A 16798-nucleotide genomic window follows, 5' to 3' on the forward strand; every position below is an offset into this window, starting at 1 on the left:
CTCCCTCCCGCTCTCTCTCGCACTCTCTCTCTCTCTCTCTCTCTCTCTCTCTCTCTCTCTCTCTCTCGCTCTCTCTCCCCAAGTGCAAAAAGAAACAAAGAGAAAAATGTGCCTGAGTCTCTGTGTGAGGTAGAGAGTGAAAAAGAGGACATAAGTGAGTGTGTGTGTGCCAGGGAGAGAAAGAGAGAGAAAGCGTGTGTGTGTGTGTGTGTGTCACAGCCTCTCTAGGGAGTAGAAGCCTGTCCAGACAGTAAGGGATGTCAACATCATAGTCACTAGTAACTTCCTCTCCACACATGTCTACAGGAGCGGGGCCTATAGGGAAGAGGGAGGGGCCTAGGAAGCCATGCCGCTAGACTACGCTATATAAAGCAGCAGAACTCTCACACACTCACACTCAAATGATGCTTCTCTAGTAACTCACAGCGAAAAGACTGACAAACTGAGCTACTACTATTACAGCAACTCTCAAGCAACTCAAGAGCTACTTCAAGCTTATCTTCATCAAGTTCATCTACATCTTCCAACACTTGCGCTTCAAGGTAAGAGTGAGTTGATGATTATATTTTTTAGAGCAAATGTTAATGTTCTTGGAAATAGGCCCAGAAGGCAAACTTAGTCTTGTTTTCCATTTGTTGTTGTTATTATGAAACAAACCACTAAATGGAAACATATATTGTCTGTGTGCGTCACTAAACAAACTCAGAGGTTGTAACAATTGCATTGTAAGTTGCATACAGACAATATGTTGTAAGAGTCAATATTTGAACCCTGAACTTCTGAAAAAGAAAACACAGTATATTTTCAAATTCTACAACAGCAATGTGTGTTTAAAGATGTATGAACTCAAATGACCACCGCTGCACTAGAAGCCTTGAGGGCAAAATAAACTGTTCTGTTTCAAATGGTCCAAGTATACAATTAAACAGTCTTGATTAAGAAGCATATGTTTTTACATATATGAAAACAAATATAGAATGACAAACAAATGAGCAAATCAACAATAGCACGCAGTGGCACCCCAATAAACACTTGTTCAATTCTGTCTCTCTCTTTCTCTCACACACACTCACTGTCTGTCTGTCTGTCTGTCTGTCTGTCTCGTTTATTATCCCTTTTATACCATGGCTATAATTTAAAAATAAATTAATAAAATATAACCGGAACCCTTGGTTATAAAATCCTGCATAAGACACATGACATAATGGCCATAACAAACGCTCTCACCCATCTCTCTAGCTCTGTACATTTAGGATTAAGGTTACAGTTAAAATGAGAACCCTCATACTCCGTTAAAGTGGAACTGATAGCATTTTAGCAACAATCGTATTAAAATCTGTTCATACTGTATACACCCCCAGGAAGAATCTGACACTTTAAAAAAAATATCTGACAAGCGAGCACTTAGATATGGTCATTTTCACGTTTTCATAAATTCTTAGAATGTTTGGGAATTACGTCTCTCTCTTTCTCTCACACACACACACTCACTCACTGTCTGTCTGTCTGTCTGTCTGTCTGTCTGTCTGTCTGTCTGTCTGTCTGTCTGTCTGTCTGTCTGTCTGTCTGTCTGTCTGTCTGTCTGTCTGTCTGTCTCTTACTCTGTCTCTCTGTCTCTCCTCTCTCTTCTCTCTCTGTCTCTCTATGTGTGTGAGGCTGACACTTGGGTCTTGTCTCTTGTTTTGTCTCACCCATGTCTGTACCCACAGCAATCCAATGCCAGGGCCACTGTGCCAAGGTCTGTTTTCCATATTCATTAGTAGACACCGTAGCAAAATGTTTTGCTACAGAAAACGAAAATGTTTCTTATTGGTCAATTTGCTGCATAGTCCCTCCCTGTTTAAGTCAGTTTTCTTACGTTTGCTGCCTGGTGAATATGACCCTCTTTTTCAAAAGTGAACCATGTAAACTATTTTCATTTACTATCCTTCCTCCAGAAGTGTGGTTACATACCTCTGGCTGGGATGTCTGTACTGGTCCGGTTTAATATTACATATATTTGAAGGTTGCCCAACAAGAAACAGATTGAGCTATAAACACACTGTGGAATGCTTTTTAAAAGGGTTCTAAATTCTAATGGCTAGCAAGCAGAAACTGTGTCAAATAATTTATGCAACTGAGTCAGAAACGGACCTGTGTATTTGTTGAGAACATAAGACTTTAACAACTATGGTTTTAAATAACCCCTCAGGTAACACTCTTGTATGTACAGCAGCAATGCATCTGAAGGACCTTTTCATCTGTCTTTCTTTGATCCTTCTATCATTTGACTCATCTTTCTCCCCTCTCCAGGATGCTGTGCCTGTACGTGTGCTTCTTCCTCAGCTTCTCTGGAGTGGCCCTTTCTAACCTCCAGGAGAAACAGACAGACTTTGGAATGCGGGTCTTCTCCCATGTGGCCCAGACCTCCATGGGCTCTAACCTGGCCTTCTCACCCTACGGCGTGGCCACCATCCTGGGCATGGCTCAGCTGGGCGCTGGGGGTAACACCCTGAAGACACTCAATGCCAAATTGGGCTTCTCTCTACAAGGTAAGGGTTGACTGTTTTGTAGTCTCTTACCACAGCTGTTATGTATAACGACATAGGGTAGTTGCATGAGTTTTGCAAAGTGAGACAGATGGTAGACTTGGCTTTATCTAAACAATGAGGCCTTGATAATAACATAACTCCAGGCTGACATAGTTATAACAAAAAAGAGCCATCCTAGCTTGCGACTAGCAACATCCCCACTATCTCACCATCTCTATTTGCAATCGTGACTCATTCATTCTCTCATTCTCTCCATTCCACTTCTCCTCCTCCTCTTCCTTTCCAGCCTTCTTTGTACTTTTAATCATATATAAAAATCATTGATTCCTCTCCTCCAGAGCGAGGGATGTTGCGTCAGCAGTGTCTGCTACAGCAATACCTCTCCAGTGAGGAGGGAGTGGAGCTGGCCAGTGGGGTCATGGTAGAGAAGAAGATGGCCCTGGAGAAGGGCTTCAGGAGGCGGCTGGGGAAAGCCTTCCAGGCCTCCCCTCACCAGTTGGACTTCTCCAGGCCAGACCAGGCCCTGGAATTCATCAACGCCTGGGTCTCTGACCACACCGCAGGTGAGATACAGTAGTATAGTATTGGCTCATACCTTCAATGTCATGCCCATCATCACATATTGCAAGTGTGCAATTTGTGAAAATAGATGAAGTTGTAGTAGATGTAGCAACAACAATGCATACAACACAACCAGTGACAGACAGAGAGAATACAAGTTGCTTGTTTTCTCCAGCAAATAAAACTCTTCGTGGGATTAGACCGATTTATAATCTAAACAAACCTCCCTAACGCTCTCTTTTCTCTGCTCCAGGTACCATCCCTTCGTTCCTGTCATCCGGTGCTCTGACCGACGAGACCCGCATGGTCCTGCTGAACGCTCTGCACTTCCAGGGGTTATGGAAGGTGCCCTTTGACCCCAAGATGACAGAGGAGAGGCTGTTCCACTGTGCCAACGGCAGCTCTGTGCCCGTACCCATGATGAGGCTCACACATCGCTTCAACTATGGTGGGAAACTCAGGCTGTTTTTCAAGTGCAGAATTTTCCCATTAGACATTTTTACATTTAAGTCATTTAGCAGACGCTCTTATCCAGAGCAACTTACATGAGCAATTAGGGTTAAGTGCCTTGCTTAAGGGCACATCGACAGATTTTTCACCTAGTCGGCTCGGGGATTAGAACCAGCTACCTTTCGGTTACTGGCACAACGCTCTTACCCACTAAGCTACCTGCGCCTTTTTACATCCCATTGACATTAATACATCCTCTCTTCTCTTTAAATACTTTAGAAGTTAACTTAGAATACCTCATTTTGGGCAGAATCCTAACATGAAATCTGTGCACGTAACTCAAGTTTTCGCGTCTTCCATTGATATCATTTACACCCATTTAGTTAGGACTCTGCCCTTAGGGCATGCATTCTTCAACAGTGATTCAAACGAGTCCGCCCCAGCCCAGCAGCCAGTGTTTAAAACAGTCATGACTACAAGTACTACCTCCACTAATCAAACTGAAACTAATCCAACCTCTCCTCTCTTCTCCTCTACAGGTGAGTTCGAGACCCCCGACGGTGTGGACTATGACGTCATCGAGGTTCCGTACGAGGGCGAGTCCCTGAGCATGCTGCTGGTCACACCCTTCGAGTCCGAGAGGCCAGTGAGCGCGCTCAGTAGCGAGCTGACCACCAGACGCCTGCAGCAGTGGAGAGAGGAGTTGAGGAGTGTCAACCGTCAACAGGCCCTGCCCAGGTTTACCCTGGACACTGAGGTGGATCTGAAGTCTACACTGACCAGGATGGGGTTGGGGGACATGTTCAACCTGGCCAAAGCAGACTTCACTCGCATCACCAGTGAGTACCCTACCATTCATCACTTAGTAATTGGTGTCTGAAATGGCACCCTATTCTTTATATAGTGCACTACCTTTGATCAGGGCCCAGGGCTCTGGTCAAATGTAGGGCACTATGTAGGGAATAGGATGGGCTCTGTTGCAATATCCACACTACTAGCATTTCACTTTAGAATGTATTGGGCATATATTCTGTGGTATGAAAGTATGGACATTGGAAAGTGACAGACTTGGTCCTTTCTTTACTTCCATATGATCAGTGTGTGTGTTTAGCAAATACAGAATACTGTATGTTTCTCATTCTTTTTAGACAGCTAATCTAAACTCCCTCTCTTTCTTTCTCTGCCAGCTGAGGAAAGGCTGTGTGTGTCCAAGGTTCTGCAGAAAGTCAAGATTGAGGTGAACGAGAAGGGAACCAAGGGATCAGCTGCCACAGGTACATTACATGACCAATACTTATTCCTGATGATTTAACCAATAGTATAACGAAGTGTTTGACAGTTTTGACTAGGCTTTTATACAATACATTTATGATGAATTGATGATAGTATAGGCTACAGAGTTGCGTTTTGACAGTATTTGTTAAACGGATGTACATAACGATAATTAATTGATGTTAAAGTGATGATACTGTACAGAGTTGCGTTTTGACAGTATTTGTTATACGGATGTACATAACGATAATTAATTGATGTTAAAGTGATGATACTGTACAGAGTTGTGTTTTGACAGTATTTGTTATACGGATGTACATAACGATAATTAATTGATGTTAAAGTGATGATACTGTACAGAGTTGTGTTTTGACAGTATTTGTTATACGGATGTACATAACGATAATAAATTGATGTTAAAGTGATGATACTGTACAGAGTTGTGTTTTGACTGTATTTGTTATACGGATGTACATAACGATAATTAATTGATGTTAAAGTGATGGTACTGTACAGAGTTGTGTTTTGACAGTATTTGTTATACGGATGTACATAACGATAATGAATTGATGTTAAAGTGATGATACTGTACAGAGTTGTGTTTTGACAGTATTTGTTATACGGATGTACATAACGATAATTAATTGATGTTAAAGTGATGATACTGTACAGAGTTGTGTTTTGACAGTATTTGTTATACGGATGTACATAACGATAATTAATTGATGTTAAAGTGATGATACTGTACAGAGTTGTGTTTTGACAGTATTTATTATACGGATGTACATAATTAATTGATGTTAAAGTGATGATACTGTACAGAGTTGTGTTTTGACAGTATTTGTTATACGGATGTACATAACGATAATTAATTGATGTTAAAGTGATGATACTGTACAGAGTTGTGTTTTGACTGTATTTGTTATACGGATGTACATAACGATAATTAATTGATGTTAAAGTGATGATACTGTACAGAATTGTGTTTTGACAGTATTGTCTCCTCTCTTTGTCCCTTACAGCTGCCATTATGTTTTCTCGTATGGCTGTAGAGGAGATCACCCTGGACAGGCCCTTCCTTTTCCTCATCCAACACAAGTCCACAGGTGAGTTTCCCTCACTGTGCCTACACCACCATCTATGTTACAAACAACATCATGTTAGCCTTGGTTATCCACTGTCTCAAATCATCACAAGTCTAGCTAGCTGTGCCCTTTTTATACAAGTGCATACGCTTTCATGTAGGTTCAAGGGAAGTCCAGCCATTTTGTCCCTGCATATAGGCCCTCTGTAGCTCAGTTGGTAGAGCATGGCGTTTGCAACGCCAGGGTTGAGGGTTTGATTCCCACGGGGGGCCAGTATGAAAATGTATGCACTCACTAACTGTAAGTCGCTCTGGATAAGAGCGTCTGCTAAATGACTAAAATTTAAAAACACTGTATGATCTTGTACAGAATTATCTTTGACATACTTCCTACCCTGTTTGTCCTCTAATATAAAATGTTTGTTTTCCCCTCCCAGGTGCTGTACTGTTCATGGGTCAAGTCAACCAACCCCAGCAACACTAACAGACCAATATACCAGAGAGGAAGAAGCGAAGAGAGAGGAATAACGGCCCAAAATCTGTCTTCTCCAGCGAGGAGTTTTTGTATGGAGGTCAATGAAAGTGTCAAATTTGGTTAACAAAAAATGGAATGGCTTATTTGATCGAATACTAGTTTCTTAATGCTTAGGTTGTTACGAGTGTACACTTTATATCAAAGTTGTGCCTGTTGTTCACGCGCATATCTGCCCTCCCATTGGCTAGCTAGAAAGGTCCCACCTGATTTTGCCTCCTCCCGACTGCCTTCCATTTTTTAATAGATGTATTTTCATTGTTAGAGTGGCTACTTGAGTATCTTGTCAATATAATGGAGAATCTGTGCTGATACACAACGACCATGGACATTCCTTTCATTCCATTGGCAGGGACACCTGTCAATCAACTTGCTACTGAAACTGACCATGAATAGTTAAATCTATGACCTGGACAATAACTGTAACTTAAATGATACTTATCTGCATATTACCAAAAGGGCAAAATGCATATATTTTTATAAGTGAAAGTTTATATACCTGTTATTTGCGCTGATGTTTTTTATTTGTGAGCAATGGGTATGGATGAAAATGCCTGATATTGATATGAAGGGAAAATTATTGAATGGGTAAGATGTATTTTTATTTTGCTGTTGAATTGTATCTTTATTTTCTGTAATGCTCTGTTTGTTCCGACAAGTTGTATTTTTACAGTATTTATATATTTATTAAAATTACAACTTTTTTAAAAACATAATGTGTTGTGGACTACAATTTAAAAAGTTTGTGCATATTAGTGTTGACCTCTTGTGTCCATAACATGAATAGTGACTTAGAAAAGCAATAATGTAGTTGTTGGACTAGTTGGATCCAGAAATATAGGCTTTAATTCAGATAAATATACAATAAAATATGCCCCACAGTGTGACATTAGCTGTCTGTAACCTACCTGTTGTGGTTGCAGTAACTTTAGGCAACAGAGTAGGCCTAAATGTAATATTGAATGCAATTATGTGTAGAGCCTATGATAAAACTGCCAAGCTAAATTGTGTAGAAATCTATACAAATCTCTATCTGGCTGATTGAATAAGCCCCATGTAGCTCAGTTGGTAGAGCATGGCGCTTGCAACGCCAGGGTTGTGGGTTCGTTTCCCACGGGGGGCCAGTATGAAAATGTATGCATTCACTAACTGTAAGTCACTCTGGATAAGAGCGTCTGCTAAATTACTTAAATGTAATTGAACGCACACATTTTGGCAATCACTTCGTAAGAACTCAGTTTCCATGGAAACCACATGACTGTCTTGTCATGGCAACAACATCTGAACATACTGTACTGGTGCGAGATACACATGCCCCCCATCCCCCAACAATCCTATAGCACCCCGAATCAGATTTCTAATTTAATATAATCAACTCCTAAACGCAAACGAAACAACGTTGTGTCTACATACGTTTTTAGTTTTAGTTATGGCATTGTTTGAAATAGACCTAGTAGATCTAGCGAGTTCGACACAGTTGGCTTGGCTGCAAACTGACTTCACCGGTTGCCTCAAAATGCGCAATGCGCATGTTCACTGAGGAGGGGAACTGCTGACGTCTGTCACCGGAGTCGTTCTTACTAGCTAGCTGGCTGAATGGGTTGCTTGCTCGAGCAGTAGTATTCTGAAACAGACATGGAATGTTGACGTTTGCTGTGTTTAAAACGAAAAGGAAAATCAAGTAATTCATATACAAAGATCCAAGTTAATATTTGCGTTGAGAACCTGATAAAATGGTAAGTAATTTCGGCATAAAAAGAGATGAATAGCTAAAGCTAGCCGGCTAGCTCATTACATTACCTGCAAGCAAGGTGTATGGTTTCAGGAAGCAGAGTGAAGCAAGCTGGTTGGCCACCTGTGTTAGCTAGCAAGGTAAAGTGGCTAATGTTAACATAGCTACAGGTACTGTAGTCAACTTGCTTGCTTGCTAGTCGACAGGCCGCACATTTGAATTTTGCCTAATATAAATTCTAACTTCGATAGGAAGATGTATGTTGAGCTCACTAGCTAACAAGTTATCTTCGAAGGTAACCTTAACGTTACATAACTAAGGATTTTTGACATTTGCTTAGCTAGCCAAATAGTGTCGTGATTAGCCAAATAGCTAGCTTGCGACCTGGTTTGTTTGCTTACGACGAAATGTACACTTGAACTAGGTAGTTTGACATGTTCCTCAGGTTACTGTCATTGTTAGTGTGTGTGCATAGTTGGTGTTAACAGACGTAAAGTTAGCTGTTGACTGGCTACACGTTGCAGATACTCTGTGACCCTCACCTCTGACCCTGCACTACCTGCATTGATACAATGATCAATGTGTATTGATAAAATGGTGTTCCACTATTCAGACACCCCTTTCTCGTTTGCTGACCTGGTTGTCAGTCAGTTAGTTATGCTACTTCATTTGTATTGCTGCCCGTTTACTGCACCTTTACTGTGGACATAATTATAAACTGTTGACTATTAGACAATTGTCACCTTTGTCAACTTGAAGGGTGTCCAATCAAAAACGCATATTTTGACCAATGGGTAAAATAATATGTTACCTGTGTAGATAATCCTTTAAGAAAACCAATGGTCCAAACCTCATGTCTCTATCACAATCTGTTAAAAATCTATTGATTTGAGTTTTTACCCTTGTAGGACAGCCAGAATTAGGGTGACTAAATCAATGGAGGCCAGAGAAAAATGTGTTCAGAAATCAAGAAAATTGCATCGTGTCAGCTAGGCTGGATTCTGTGCAAGAATTAAGGCTACTGGCTACCTGACAGGCTCACTTTACTGTTGAGCTCATCATCTTTCTTCTCCAATCCGCAGAGGTAAGATGGATATTGATTTTGAGACATGACATTTAGTATTTTCATATTTTAGTATACACTTTTCATATTCATTCGAAATTCCTCTTCCTTTTTCAAGATTTCTCACAAAAACAAGTGTATCTCTGTGAAATGTCAACGGAGCACTGAGCGTATACCAAGCTTTTTATTTTCTAAGGCTATTAGGTTTAATTCAGTTTGTCATGCTGGTTTGGCTTTTTGCGACCCGCGGAACCAACTTGGAAGAAGACGACCACAAAATATAAAATCCTCAGAAGTTGTTAAAATAAATCTGACTGCAATGTCAACAGTGCTTGGTTCTAATTATCGGATGTATTAGGTTACAAAATCCGTCTTTTTGGATATAGTGTTAATGATATGTTAGAGAAAGACCCCACTGAACGATTCAAAACATGAATAATCATATTTGTCTTGGTAAAATGTATTTTATAACATACGGAAGTGAAATGTCATCACCAAATCACGTTTCACTCAGGGCAGTGTGTGGACACCCTACAACTTGGTAAATACTACCTACACTCCCTTCCTTCACCAGTACACTCCAATATAGGGAAATGCTGTCCTCACCAGTGTCCTACCACAGAACATAAAACCCCTTCCATGTCTCTCCTTCTCTCTGTCAGATTAATACTAGAGAGAAGGCACTGAGCGGGTTCGACTGTAAGTAAAGTGGAACTAGCAAAGAAGTTGACTGTGTTATTGATTGGTGTGAGTAGAGTTTGTACGGTCTGTCCAGTTCTGTGTTTTTAACCTAAAATCATGTGTAGCTCAGCTTTGCATCTATGTTTCGTGGTCACCAACCAACTAACTAGCTAACTAGCCGGTGTGCCAATCTGTTTGTACTATCATATCAACTCCTTGTTTGGCATGACAATGAGTGACGAGTTGGCATGATAGCACAAACAGACTCGCACTCAGGCTACTAACTAACTACTGACGTTCTCTGTGTAGCTTTCAGTCTAATATTGTGTTTGCTGTAGCCTCAGCCTAACTGATACCCAACAGTTACTGTCATTAATATTTGATTACCGGTAATATACTAATATTTGTGGTTGGCTGGCCGTTGCTTCTTGATGAGTGATGGTTCTAAGTTGTACTAATATTTATGTTTTAGATATACTGTACACAGTCCTGTATACTGTGTTGGCTAAGTTGAATAGTGTTAGCCTGGTCTCAGATATATTTGTGCTGTCTTGCCAACTCGTATATAGGAGTTGGCAAGACAGCGCAAACAGATCTGAGACCAGGCTAGAATACGGTGGGTTCGTTGACCATAGGAGTTGGCAAGACTGCACAAGCGAATCTGAGCCTAGGCTAGAATACGGTGGGTCCTTTGACTGCTTTATAACTAAGTAGGACTGCTTTATAACTAAGTAGGACTGCTGCTGCTACATCACACCACATTATAGGATCTGACACAGATGAGCCTAAGAATAATCTCCCAAAAGGAAGCTGCTCTATTCTTATGCACATCATGGCCTCCTTTACTTCACACTCCCTTGTCACATGCCCCTCTCTCTCTCTCTCTCTCTCTCTCTCTCTCTCTCTCTCTCTCTCTCTCTCTCTCTCTCTCTCTCTCTCTCTCTCTCTCTCTCTCTCTCTCTCTCTCTCTCTCTCTCTCTCTCTCTCTCTCTCTCTCTCTCTCTCTCTCTCTCTCTCTCTCTCTCTCTCTCTCTCTCTCTCTCTCTCTCTCTCTCTCTCTCTCTCTCTCTCTCTCTCTCTCTCTCTCTCTCTCTCTCTCTCTCTCTCTCTCTCTCTCTCTCTCTCTCTCTCTCTCTCTCTCTCTCTCACTGAAGAGACTCTTGATTTTATTAAATTTTTTGGAGAACACAAGCACTCCTCACATCTTCGCTGTAACTTTCTCTCACTCACTCACTAACACACCACACACACTGTATGCAAATAGAATGATAGTCATTTCAAAAGGTGACTTTCACAGATGATGTTGTAGGACATATTACAAAGTCGAGATCCAGGCCAATGTAAATGAGGAGGACTGTTGTGGGTGAGAGTTGGACCATATGGTACGGGGGGGGGGTGCTACATTAGTGGCCAGGCAGTCTCTAGGAGATTGACGCTACACCACACCACGTGGTTCCAGGGAGTTTAAAAGCAGAGACTGTAGATTGTTGTCCATGGAGGGTCTGATAACTAGTCCAGTGGGAGATGTAGTCTGTTACTGTACTTTTTCCCCCTCGTCAATATTAACAAGGTTGAAATGTAGGTATAGACGCATGTAGGCCCTACTAGCTTGTGACATGATAGATTGTGACATAAAAAATGGCACATTTGTGTCATGAGGTAAGGTCTGTCTGTCCGTCCGTCTTTCTCCCCCTCTCTCTCTCCCCCGACTCTTTCTCTCGCTCATAATCTCTCTCTTCCTCTTTATGCATATCGGTTGTTCATTTTTTAGTCAGTGTACATAGAACAAAATCTCCCCCATCATACTTATAATCCCCCTTTCCTGTGTTTCGACCCTTATCCCAGTCCAGGTTGCTAATAAATGAGACGTACTGCACCAGCACAAAAGCTTAACCGTGTGTGGTGTGTCCAGTATTAGGTCTTACTGCTTACTCTGTGTGTAAGCCTGTGTCTACCTAATATGTGTAGGCCTACATATCACTACCTGTCTGCTGTGCCCCCTCATCTTCTCTAGATGCGTTTCATGCTGCTGCTCAGTCGGCAGGGGAAGCTGCGTCTCCAGAAGTCCTCCCTCCCTCCCTCCCTCCCTCCCTCCCTCCCTCCCTCCCTCCCTCCCTCCCTCCCTCCCTCCCTATGCAAATGTGTCTGTTTGTTTTACCCTCTATGTTCTGTCTGTTGTACACACTAGTTCATCCTGAAGTTATCTGGTACTAACTTCCTCTCTATATGCTATTGATCCTGTCTCCTATCCTGTGTGTCTCCCCTCTTGTTTCCTCCCCATGTAGTCTGACATTAACTCAACCCTGGTCTCCCTCCTCTAGATGCGTTTCATGTTGCTGTTCAGTCGGCAGGGGAAGCTGCGTCTCCAGAAGTGGTACACGGCCACGGCCGAGAGGGACAAGAAGAAGATGGTGAGGGAGCTCATGCAGGTTGTGCTGGCCCGCAAGCCCAAGATGTGCAGCTTCCTGGAGTGGAGGGACCTCAAGATCGTCTACAAGAGGTACTGGAATACACACACACACCAGGAATTTTCTGCCATTGAAATCCTTGGGCGGTCCTGTCATGCCAAATAATGTCCCCCGGCCAAAAAAGTATCCCCCTCTGCGTCACAATGGAATTCGGTAAACTATTAGCGTCCGTTGCTATATCAACGGTGTGATGACCTAATGATTAGAATTTTGGAGGTCATTACAGCCTAAATGACGTTCTTTTCATCATCGCTATGCAAACATGCTGATTTCCGCGACAATTTCGCTGTTTAAACAAGTTTTGTTTAGCTAATAAAATGAAAACATTACTTCGAACTACTTTTGGGTACCTTGTTAACATTAGAACATAATCTGTGTCTTAAACGTTGCTACGTTTCGGAAATGGCAAAGAAAACGTCTAATCTACTTGACACGTTAAAGTTACTTACATTACAGATCAGTCAGCTAATTTCCACTCCATTCATATGCAAATCTGTTTGATTCATACACTGGCTTGTCTGGCTGTCATGTTTTTATGTAAATCTGCCCTTCCCTTATCTACACTGAAATAAGATAATGTCAGTAGTCCTCTATTATGATTCATAGCTCATTAGTACACCCTTGTGGTTGAATATATGTATCTATTGTAGGTGCTAGGATACAACAGTGAATAATGTGGAACAAATAAATACCATCAAAGGATACCTTACAACTTACAATGAACACCTTGTGGAACAGCTGTGAAAACCAACTTGGCAATATTTAAGATTTTAATAAATAAACGTTGATATTTCTTGGTACAGTTGTTTTGAACACTCACATGGCAATCATAGACTGAAATACTGAATTCTGGTGTTTGGAATATAGAGGAGGTGGTTGCTGTGTGGGTGGGAGGTTCTGCCTGTCACTTGTTCTCAACAGGTAGTTAGTCTCGGAAGGGGGACTTGAAGGGGGAGACTGCAAAGTCCAGGCACTGCTGCTCTCTTTGTTCTGAGTGTTTGCAGTGCTAGTGTTTTTAGTTAATCTGTATATCTCACAAATTATGTGCCCAGTATGCTAGAGCAATAACTTTCTTAGCAGATAATGATAACAGTAGCTGTAGATGATGTAATGAAAAGTTGGAGGGTGGTTGGTAATGGAGGACATCAGGTGGATCCACGTCTGGGTGTTGGGCAGAACCCCTATGTCCTGGAGAACAGGAGCAGAGTTAAAGGGAACAGGTTAGGAGACAGATGTAAACAAGCAAACACACAGGTTACACTTTACTGGGAGAAAATGTGATGGATTATTGCATTGATATAAATGGGAGATATGTACTTTTCAACACTTTTGGTAGCCTACCTCAAGCTGGTCCCCCTTCGACTCAGAGCACAGATAATCAGACTGATCCGAGCTCACTGGTTCTGGTGGACGGGATACCTCCTGGGGGGCTCGGACAGTCGATGGTCCTAAAGTCATTTGGAGAGGAAAATTGAAGAGGTACATTTTTATAAACTCTGCATAACTACAATTTCTTGCTTTCTCAAATGTCAACCAAAGCTTAATATACTTTGTCTATTGGGCTTCACCGAAGTGTAGGGCATCAGTGCTTTCAGTGGTCGACCGTCCAACTGCTCCAACTGGAGAAGATTATTGGCTTCCACCGAGGTAACCCTAGGAAGACAAAGAGAAAAATATCAGTGTTAGGGAAACTAAAGCTAGCTTCAGGTTATTTTGTGTGCAAATGCAAATAGTTATTCTCTGAGATTTTTTATATTCTCTTTAACAGATGGTGACCCCAGCTAGGAGCGAAAGAGCAGTGAGGTTTCCCAGGTCTCGCCTTCCTTTCGTCCTTCTTCCAAACCAAGTAATTCGCCCGGATGTCGTAGCACTTGGTCCCCTTCTTGATTCTGCTCCGGTAGCTCTCCTTCTGTTTCTCTTGCGCCTTGTAGATGTTCAGTCTCACCTTGATTGATAATAGGAATAAATGCAATTATATTTCATATTACAAAAACATTTCTTACATATCTCTTGGAGGGCCAGAACATAAATTAACAGCGGACAATCATTTTTACCTGGTCAAAAACCTCCACATCCTTCTCAGTCCGTGCCTGAAGGTGGTCCTCGAAGGCATTCTGATCTGGTTGGGCAACTTCTACCACGTCAGGTGGGGTTTCAGTGATCTGAAACACGTTATACAAAAATAGCAATAGACAAACACTAAGTCAATCACAAATTTGAAAGACTACAGTATATGCAATAATTGTATATACAATTGCATTGTTTACCTCCGTCAACAGCTGCGGCTCCTGTCCGTACTCGGTGGAGGCCTGGATGCTGCTGTTGTGTGCAAAGAGAATTACCTTCAGGTTGTTCGCCCACCCTTCCTGGTACCAATCAAGGGACTTTCCCATGTCAGTCTTGAGGGTCTGGTTGGTCCATTCACCAAACCTGGAGGAGGGGGTAGGAAAGCGATATCTATTGACAATGTAAGATATTGAAAGATGTCTAATTATGTACCATGGAAAAACAAAAACAAATTGTAAAAAATAAATAAGACAAACCATTGGTGATAGAATATAACCTATAACATTCGTACCTTGTTCTAGCGTTCATGACCTCGGTCACTCAAGATGACCTCAGGAGAACCCTGGGTGTTGAAGATATCCATCATCGCCTTGGAGGTGGCCTCGCCAGTCTCGTCCTTGATGGCTATCATACAAAACAAAAATCTATTTTGGGATCCAAGCACCCTTTATAATTGGTTACAGAAGGGAATTTAGAGTTAAGCACGTACTCTTCCTTTACTGACCTTAATGGGTATTACCTCCACCTACTTGGTAAAGTGATCGGTCGGCGTCAGACACCAGCTGTTGTCATTCCTGGATTTCGTGAAGGGTCCGATGAGGTCCACCCCCTAACATTTAGTGGTCCGATGAGGTCCACCCCTAACATTTAAAGTGTTAGAGAGAAGATTACTTTATTCTTACCCGTATCTGTGTCATACAGCATGCAGATTTTCATATTTGTAAGCATACTGACACACACACACATTCTATAATATTGAACTCTGCTGTGGTCAAATAAAGCAACCATTACCAAACAACTTATCAGGGCAAAATTTGAATTGGGACACTTACCAATCATGTGCCATGGTGAAACAACTTTGATGGGCTTCATCTCCGGCGCCACAGTCTTCGCCCTCTCAAACTTCTGGCAGGCTAGACAGGGTACTGAACATTAAGCACAAAGTGACAAATTGAAACATTGTGTGCTCTCTGATATGACATCAATTGAAATCATAATAATTTCAGATATAAAAGAATGTGATTGATAAACAAAAGGTTATTTCACTTGCCCAGCTGTCCGCCTCCTTGACAATTCTCAGTCAGAAGAAGCGTAGGTTGATTTTGGCTATCATGCGCTTCACTCCGAAATGGCCAGCATGCAACTCGGTCAGCACGGCCTCCTTCTCCTCCTTAGGAAAAATCACCCTTCTGTGTGGCTGGCCATCCTTCCCCCGTAGGTACATATGCTTGCCTAACAACTTGGAACAGAAGAGTTGTTGAAATACTCAAGTCTAAGTACATTTGCATTGCTGTCTTTCTCTCTCTCTCTCTCCATCTCTCTGTCTGTCTTCCACTCTCTGCCCACCTCTCTCTCCCTCTCTCACTTTAATCCTTTCTTTCTCATTTTCTGTCTAGCGAAGACACCTAGTTAAGGGCATTTGGAATGACCATAATTGCTTACACCTATCCATTTGATTGATCAGGTTTAATTTATAGGTACAGATACATGCATATGCACACATTGTGATATTGTTGTATGGTGGTATTAAACATTTTGTATTGTAGATATGTAGTGGTGTAATAATGTAATATAATGTACTTTTATCTTTTGTTTTATAAGTAATGTAAGTGCTTTAATATGTTTGGACCCCAGGAAGAGTAGCTGCTGGGGATCCCTAATAAATACAAATAGCTAGATACCTCAATACGACAGACCTATAACTATATACAGTGGGGAAAAAAAGTATTTAGTCAGCCACCAATTGTGCAAGTTCTCCCACTTAAAAAGATGAGAGAGGCCTGTAATTTTCATCATAGGTACACGTCAACTATGACAGACAAAATGAGAAAGAAAAATCCAGAAAATCACATTGTAGGATTTTTTATGAATTTATTGGCATATGATGGTGGAAAATAAGTATTTGGTCAATAACAAAAGTTTCTCAATACTTTGTTATATACCCTTTGTTGGCAATGACACAGGTCAAACGTTTTCTGTAAGTCTTCACAAGGTTTTCACACACTGTTGCTGGTATTTTGGCCCATTCCTCCATGCAGATCTCCTCTAGAGCAGTGATGTTTTGGGGCTGTCGCTGGGCAACAGACTTTCAACTCCCTCCAAAGATTTTCTATGGGGTTGAGATCTGGAGACTGGCT

The 16798-nt window shown here is 41.7% G+C and overlaps 2 protein-coding genes across 5 annotated transcripts in view; both read left to right on the top strand.

Annotated features, from left to right (window-relative positions):
* Positions 1 to 388: 388 nt before the first annotated feature.
* Positions 389 to 6504, top strand: LOC121572739 (plasminogen activator inhibitor 1). Its single transcript, XM_041884761.2, has 8 exons — positions 389 to 542; positions 2293 to 2531; positions 2870 to 3094; positions 3346 to 3540; positions 4082 to 4381; positions 4730 to 4816; positions 5837 to 5920; positions 6336 to 6504. Exons 2-8 carry the CDS (start codon positions 2294 to 2296, stop codon positions 6380 to 6382), a joined length of 1176 nt encoding a protein of 391 aa, XP_041740695.2. The 5' UTR covers positions 389 to 542; position 2293; the 3' UTR covers positions 6383 to 6504.
* Positions 6505 to 7807: 1303 nt separating this feature from the next.
* LOC121571295 (AP-1 complex subunit sigma-1A) overlaps positions 7808 to 16798 on the top strand; it is a 28152-nt gene continuing 19161 nt past the window's right edge. The window contains exons 1-4 of one of the 4 annotated variants that reach the window (XM_041882688.2): positions 7808 to 8166; positions 12228 to 12406; positions 14654 to 14842; positions 14963 to 16201. In XM_041882688.2, coding sequence (XP_041738622.1) covers positions 8164 to 8166; positions 12228 to 12406; positions 14654 to 14842; positions 14963 to 14990 — 399 coding nt within the window. In that variant the 5' untranslated portion in view covers positions 7808 to 8163 and the 3' untranslated portion in view covers positions 14991 to 16201. Of the gene's footprint in view, positions 8167 to 9070; positions 9247 to 9887; positions 9925 to 12227; positions 12407 to 14653; positions 14843 to 14962; positions 16202 to 16798 lie in introns of those variants that run through there. The other 3 variants (XM_041882687.2, XM_041882686.2, XM_041882684.2) reach the window with 3 other exon arrangements.

The sequence above is a fragment of the Coregonus clupeaformis genome, chromosome 8 (assembly GCF_020615455.1).
Source record: "Coregonus clupeaformis isolate EN_2021a chromosome 8, ASM2061545v1, whole genome shotgun sequence".
NCBI classification, from domain to species: domain Eukaryota; kingdom Metazoa; phylum Chordata; class Actinopteri; order Salmoniformes; family Salmonidae; genus Coregonus; species Coregonus clupeaformis.

Excerpts from the sequence above, each read along its gene's own strand:
- LOC121572739 (XM_041884761.2), top strand. The coding sequence starts at position 2,294 with ATGCTGTGCCTGTACGTGTGCTTCTTCCTCAGCTTCTCTGGAGTGGCC. Across the intron at positions 3,095-3,345 it reads GGTCTCTGACCACACCGCAG|GTACCATCCCTTCGTTCCTG; the intron begins GTGAGATACAGT and ends TCTCTGCTCCAG. Across the intron at positions 5,921-6,335 it reads CATCCAACACAAGTCCACAG|GTGCTGTACTGTTCATGGGT; the intron begins GTGAGTTTCCCT and ends TTCCCCTCCCAG.